This window comes from Salvelinus alpinus, chromosome 13 (assembly GCF_045679555.1).
Source record: "Salvelinus alpinus chromosome 13, SLU_Salpinus.1, whole genome shotgun sequence".
NCBI classification, from domain to species: domain Eukaryota; kingdom Metazoa; phylum Chordata; class Actinopteri; order Salmoniformes; family Salmonidae; genus Salvelinus; species Salvelinus alpinus.
Genome location: NC_092098.1, coordinates 55,991,437 through 55,998,562, shown reverse-complemented (window position 1 = coordinate 55,998,562; position 7,126 = coordinate 55,991,437). Strand labels below are relative to the sequence as shown.

The 7,126-nt window shown below is 51.9% G+C and overlaps 1 protein-coding gene and 1 pseudogene across 1 annotated transcript in view; both read right to left on the bottom strand.

Annotated features, from left to right (window-relative positions):
* LOC139536756 (superoxide dismutase [Cu-Zn]-like) overlaps positions 1 to 675 on the bottom strand; it is a 2,022-nt gene extending 1,347 nt beyond the window's left edge. The window contains exon 1 of the mRNA XM_071337349.1: positions 640 to 675. Coding sequence (XP_071193450.1) covers positions 640 to 675 — 36 coding nt within the window. The remainder of the gene's footprint in view (positions 1 to 639) is intronic.
* Positions 676 to 730: 55 nt separating this feature from the next.
* On the bottom strand, positions 731 to 5,345 carry LOC139536755 (transcription regulator protein BACH1-like; annotated as a pseudogene).
* Between the last annotated feature and the right edge of the window lie 1,781 nt (positions 5,346 to 7,126).

Sequence of the window (7,126 nt, the reverse complement as noted above, 5' to 3'; positions counted from 1 at the left end):
AGTATTACCTCCCTGGTCCTCTGGCTGTAGGAGCAGGACTCTCTCTCCCGGTGTTTCTACCTCCCTGGTCCTCTGGCTGTGAGCAGGACTCACTCTCCCAGTATTACCTCCCTGGTCCTCTGGCTGTAGGAGCAGGACTCACTCTCCCAGTATTACCTCCCTGGTCCTCTGGCTGTCAGGAGCAGGACTCACTCTCCAGTAGCTCCTGGTCCTCTGGCTATAGGAGCAGGACTCACTCTCCCAGTAGTATCTCCCTGGTCCTCTGGCTGTAGGAGCAGGACTCACTCTCCCAGTATTACCTCCCTGGTCCTCTGGCTATAGGAGCCAGACTCTGTCCCCCAGTAGTATCTCCCTGGTCCTCTGGCTATAGGAGCAGGACTCTCTCTCCCAGTATTACCTCCCTGGTCCTCTGGCTATAGGAGCAGGACTCTCTCTCCCAGTATTACCTCCCTGGTCCTCTGGCTATAGGAGCAGGACTCTCTCCCCCAGTAGTATCTCCCTGGTCCTCTGGCTATGGAGCCAGGACTCTCTCTCCAGTATTACCTCCCTGGTCCTCTGGCTGTAGGAGCAGGACTCTCTCTCCTTCTCTCCCAGTATAACTCACCTCCCTAGCCTTCTGGCTGTAGGAACAGGACTCACTGTCTCCTTCCGTATTGAAGCCATCTGAGTCTCCATCATCCAGAGCTCAGAGAGGACACACAGGGACTCTTCTCTGACTGGGATGACCCCCTCACAGCCCGGCAGCTGGGCGTCCCCTGACCCTGTCCCTCTGTCCAGTCCCTGTCTGTCCACTGTCCATTCCCATGTCCATCCCTCTGTCCATCCCTCTGTCCAGGCCCTGGAGGAAAGGACAGTCCCCGGTGCTGGAGGTGAGGTACAGCCAGTCCAACTTTGAGATTCTCCGGGGGTTCAAGGTGGAGCTGCTGCCCAGGATGTGTCTCGGCCCAGTCTCAGGCCCAGTCTCAGGCCCAGTCTCAGGTAGCGAGTCCTGGAGGGAAGGAGGAGGAGAGGAGAGGTCTGACCAAAGACCATGGGCCAAGTGTTCAGCCACCTCCGTCTCCATGCTGCTCCTCTCTTCCCATCCGCTCTCTCTCCTCTCTTCCTCTCCCTGTCCTCTCCTTCCCTGCTCCTGTTCTGTCTTTGGCTGACTGGTGATGGAGACAGCTGGATCTAACCCGTCATGGTGCCCTCTACCACCTAGAACACAACCTCCTTCCTCCACACCTCCAGGGCTCTGATGACCAAGCCCAGGTTCCTCAAGGGGGCATCGGTGTGGTGCAGCGTCCCCACTGTCCCCTCATCCAACCCGTGGGCTGGACCCAGCCACACTGGAAACCTGCATGAGGGGAGATCTAAGGCAGCTGACTCCAGAAGCCTCCTCTGCTTCTCTCCTCCTCTCTTCCACCTCTCCTACCCTCTCGTGCTTGTCTACGTTCTCCCCGTCTGCCTCTCTCTTTCCCCCATCCTCCTCTCCTTTCCTCTCCTCAACCTCTCCATGTCCTGCCTGGTTAGTCTGTACGCAATGGGAGGAGTTCTCTCCAGAGATCTCCACTGCAGGACCCTCCTTTGCCTCCAGCCCCCACTACAGGAGCAAGGTAGACAGACCAAGGGACTGAGACAGAGGGCAGCCCTCCTTCGTGACCACTGGGGAATCAAGGGCTGTTTCTGGGCTACAGAGCCTCCAGAGACACACTGTCCTTCCCACAAGCCAGCTGGAACTTGGGGCACCGCAGGGAGTAGTCAGTCTGGGCGTCTGATTGGCTGTTGACTTCAGGAGGAGGGGCGGGGGTTTCGCTTTTACATCCGGTCACGGCATTTGTTGGTTGGCTGCTTTGGCAGGGGGCTCCACCCACATCCTGTTCAACGGGCGAATCCGAAACCACCTTGACTCCTTTGTCATCCTCTAAGACATCCTTGTTAGTGTCGATGTCGCTAAGCTCTGCCCTGGGCGACTGTCTCCTGCACCGTGTCTTACAGCAGGTCTTCCTCTGGAAGGAGGCCCTACTGCTGCTGAAGAACTTGGGCAACAGGAAGTCGAAACAGGCCGAGTCAGATCCCTGAAACCCAGGATAGAGGCACAGTGTCGTATCTCCATGACAGTAGCTTTACTGAAGAGCAGCTTGGATGTGTAGGCAAACTGCAGCAGGGGCTCAAAGCCACTCGCCGTCACCTTTAGAGAGATACGAAGAAACTTCCTCATAGCCCAGCAATACACCATTAAATGGACCATAACTAAACCAATGTGGTCACACACACTCTGCTGACTCAGCATATTCCATATCTTTCCTATCTGACAGAATGTCTCATCTCTTAGCCAAACTACACTCGTGTGATGAGTAACCTCAAGGAACGTAAGATTTGTGTTAGGCTTAAGCTGAGCGGGCCGACCCCTGGACTCCGCTCAGCGGGCCGACCCCTGGACTTACGCTCAGCGGGCCGACCCCTGGACTTTACGCTCAGCGGGCCGACCCCTGGACTTACGCTCAGCGGGCCGACCCCTGGACTTACGCTCGGCGAAGCCCTCGGACTTACGCTCCACGAGCCGACCCCTGGACTCGCTTAAGACGAGGCCGACCCCTCAGACTTTCCCGCTAGACGGGCCAACCCTCGGACTTGCCGCTCACGAGCCAGCCCCCTGGACTTACGCTAGCGGGCCGACCCTGACCCGCTCGCACCCCAAAGCCCCTGACTTGCGCTCCAGCGCCGACCCTCGCTCCGCTCGCGGAGAAGGCCTCGACTACACTCCAGCGGCCGACTCGACTTGCGCTCCGGCCGACCCCTGGACTTACGCCTCACGGGCCGACCCCTCGGACTCCGCTTCCACGGGCCGACCCTCGACTTGCGCTCCGCGGGGCCGACCCCTCGGACTCACGCTTCACGGGCCGACCCCTGGACTTATCCACTAAAGCAGACCCCTAAACCAGTAAATTCAACTCTCGACCTCAAAGCCAGTCCACTGCGTTTTTTCATTACCTCTAATCAGGGACTGATTTTAGCCCTGGGATACCAGTGGATGCAATAAAATTATCATGTAAAACCAAAAGCAGCAGTTCTCCAGACCTGATAGGGTGATGCCCTCGTGTCTAGGCTTTACTTCAAAGTAGAAAACTGTGGTCCTGGACTACATGCTAGGCTTTGGTCCCTTCTCACCTCCTGAGGCAGGGTGATGACGAGCCCTGGGCCCGCGTGGGAGGAAACCCTGTGTGTGAAATATTTGCTGCAGGAAGCCAGCACAGAGCGATGGGCCCTGAAGCTCCTCCCCTCCACCACCACCGTGATGTCACACAGCAGGTCACGCCTCCGCTGGTCGTCCAGGCAACGCAGCACGTGGCAGCTGTGCACTGAGGACTCAAAGGTAAACTGAGAGGACCGCGGGCTCTCCAGACTAGACATGGAGACGGACATCTGTGGAAGACACACAGAGACACACACAGAGAGACACACACAGAGAGACACACACAGAGAGACACACACAGAGAGAGTGAAGATGATGACGTGTAAAAAAATATATATCTTATCCTACTTGCTAAATACAGTGGTGCCAGTCAAACAGGTGTAGCCTAACCTAATGAGCAGTTACAGACTATTAAATATTGGAGACTAGTCAAATCAACCCCCCCCCCCCCATTGAGCAGGATTAAAACCACCAAACAGAAACAGAAATGGGTTACAAACAAATTTAACAATTTAGGTGATGACATCTCAATGTCATAAAAGTTTACAGTTACACGCACACACATCTGTGTAGACCCGGACGACGCCCTATGGGACTCCCGGTCACGGCCAGGTTGTGATACAGCCCAGGACCGAACCCGGGTCTGTAGTGACACGTCTAGCACTGAGATGCAGTGCCTTAGACCGCTGCGACACTCTGGGGAGGCAGTCAGTGAAGATAAATATTTTTAAAAAGGAATAAATTACAAATTCACTTGAGCTTAAAATATCCTTAAATCTCAAATATGACATTATAGTCAATTCTGTCTAGGCTACATGTCCAACACCTGACTGAAGAATGCCCTCACTGAGCTTGATTTGGATTAGTCAAGTCATGCATGGCTGGCTGGCTGGCTGTGTGTGTGTGTGTGTGTGTGTGTGTGTGTGTGTTTTGGCGTAACAGCGTGGAGAGTCCTGACTCACGCGGTCCTGCTGATTAAAAGCCAAGTCATGCCTAAGAATCCGAAAATGTGGTCGGTGACGCCGTACAGAGGGTGTGACGCAAATGGCGGAGCCTCCAGAGGCACGCAAAGGCCAAATTCAGCTCTGTACCGTGTCGTCGTGCGCCTCTTAAATTTGGTTTTAAAAACGTGGTGGGCTCCGTATAGTTCCGCATTGACATGATTGGTTGTCTGTGGGTGAGGGTCCTGTATAAAACACAAACTCCCTTCACAACAGCTCTGCACAATACGTATGAACGCCCTCACTTCTGCATAGGACAAATCCCCGTAAATGCTGCGCGGCCAACGCCGTAACAGATTGACCATGTAAAGCTTTTCAGGATGAGCAAGCGATTTCCAGTCTTTCCCGTTCTGTCCCCACCCTTGCGGATTTTACCGTAAACTGCCTGGTTTTCCAAGTAACCCGCTGTAGAGTTCACAACCTACATCGATTCACTACAGGTTATAGGTCTATATTTACACGCACAGACAGCAAGCTTTGTCCCAGTTGTCAAAAAGGAAAGATTGGATGGCAAATTTGCGCTAGTCAGGTTCAAATCCCATATGTCCAAGCTTCGATCTCTTTGGAAATAGGACAGGCTAAACAGTTATGTGCCATGCTTAACTTGATGTTCACTCCAAACATTCCCGATCAGAAATAGAATAGAATCTGGACTATATATCTGAGACCACAGCTGTTCAATAAACACACCTGACCCTAAAAGTGATTTTGCTCTTAAAAAATGTACAGGCATACCGACGAGATCACATTACGTTGAGATACGCCGCCATGAAACACTTCACCATGTAAACGAGGCATTTAGGATACCAGAGCGCGCTGTAAAGGATAGACTACTCCAGTAATGTACTTTAATCATAAAGCACACACTACAATAGTAAATGTCTAGTGTTAATAGGCTTCTCACCAAACAACACAATTTAGTGAGAAGAAAAAACAATCAGCGGAACTAACCTGACATCGGTTATCCTACAATGACGACGAGCTGAAATCATACAGGTTCATATTCACGACGTGACAAATCTACTCAGTCTTCAAAACAGACTAAATCCGACTTTAACTTTTTGTTGCTGACAACTTTAACCGGTAGAGCCAATCCTACGGAGCCACAGTCTTCTGACTTCCAGAACTGTCACCTTTCCAACGTCAGGGACAGGCTTTCCTTATTGGCTACGGTCTCTCTCCGTCACAGTTAACTTCCGCATTTAAGGACATCTAGTAGCCTACTGTAGTCGGTGTTGGACTGGAATTTTGTGAAAGGGGGTCCTTTGATCAAGAAAGAGAGAGCGTGTCTGTGATAGAAAGGGGACAGGGGCATACCTAGTTAGTTGTATAACTGAATGCCTTCAACTGAAATGTGTCTTCCACATTTAACCCAATCCCTCTGAATCAGAGAGGTGCGAAAGAGAGGGGAATAGATATTGTGAAATATTTATTGTATTTATGTGGGCTGGAGCGACACCGGGGTGGGGTAGGATTTGTTATGGTCAGGTTTCCTCCCTAACACACACAGAGGGAGAGAGTTGTATTATTTTATATCTATTTTGCTTGCTTTGGCAAAGTAAACATATGTTTCCCATGCCAATAAAGTCCCTTAAATTTAAATGAAATGGGGGAGAAGAGAGAGAAAGAAAGAGCGAAAGAAAGACAAAAAGTCTGAAATCAGCTGATTGCTTTCACAAACCCAGAGTGAAACAGACTGTTCCGTATCCATGGTAGTGGTGAGGTCATAATAACAAACATTCCACAGCAAATGAAACGGAAGTCCACATAAAAATGTCTATTTCACAATAGAGAACTTTATTGTGCCACATACAGAGTAGGTAATGGTCATATTGTTTCCCCTTCCACAGATAATAACAGTCACTACAGGGGAACTAGTAATAAACACATTGTCATTATGACAAGCCTACTCCATTTTGATAACAAAAACTGCCACTATTTCGTAAACAGTGGCAGAATATCTCATCATATCATCCATATACTTTAATACCTTACATTTCTACCACATCCAGAATCCTGAAACTAATAGTTATCATCGATTGTAAGTGATGCTGTGTTATCCTAGAATATACACGGGTAACCGATGGTGCAAGACCCTCCAGACCCTTACATGGAGGGGAGACAGGGAGAGGATAGTGCAGTTTATACTGCATCACACCACCAGTTGTTCTTTACAAGCCCTGGATGATCAAACCCAAGCTACTATCAGAACTACACTCTAAAATATGCTGGGTGTATGGATGGGTCGTATGGATGGCCCTGCTGGGTCGTACAGATGGCTCTGCTGGGTTGTACGGATGGCCCTGCTGGGTTGTACGGATGGCCCTGCTGGGTGGTACGGATGGCCCTGCTGGGTTGTATGGATGGCCCTGCTGGGTTGTATGGATGGTCCTGCTGGGTGGTACGGATGGCCCTGCTGGGTTGTACGGATGGCCCTGCTGGGTGGTACGGATGGCCCTGCTGGGTTGTATGGTTGTATGGATGGCCCTGCTGGGTTGTATGGATGGCCCTGCTGGGTTGTATGGTTGTATGGATGGCCCTGCTGGGTTGTATGGATGGCCCTGCTGGGGTTGTCGGATGGCCCTGCTGGGTGGTCCGGATGGTCCTGCTGGGTTGTATGGATGGCCCTGCTGGGTGGTACGGATGGTCCTGCTGGGTTGTATGGTTGTATGGATGGCCCTGCTGGGTGGTACGGATGGTCCTGCTGGGTTGTATGGTTGTATGGATGGCCCTGCTGTGTGGTATGGATGGCCCTGCTGGGTGGTACGGATGGTCCTGCTGGGTGCTACGGATGGTCCTGTGGGTCGTACGGATGGTGTCCTGCTGGGTTGTATGGATGTATGGATGGCCCTGCTGGGTTGTATGGATGGCCCTGCTGGGTTGTCGGATGGCCCTGCTGGGTTCTCCGATGGCCCTGCGGTGTCGTGTTCAGATGGGTGGTGCGGATGGG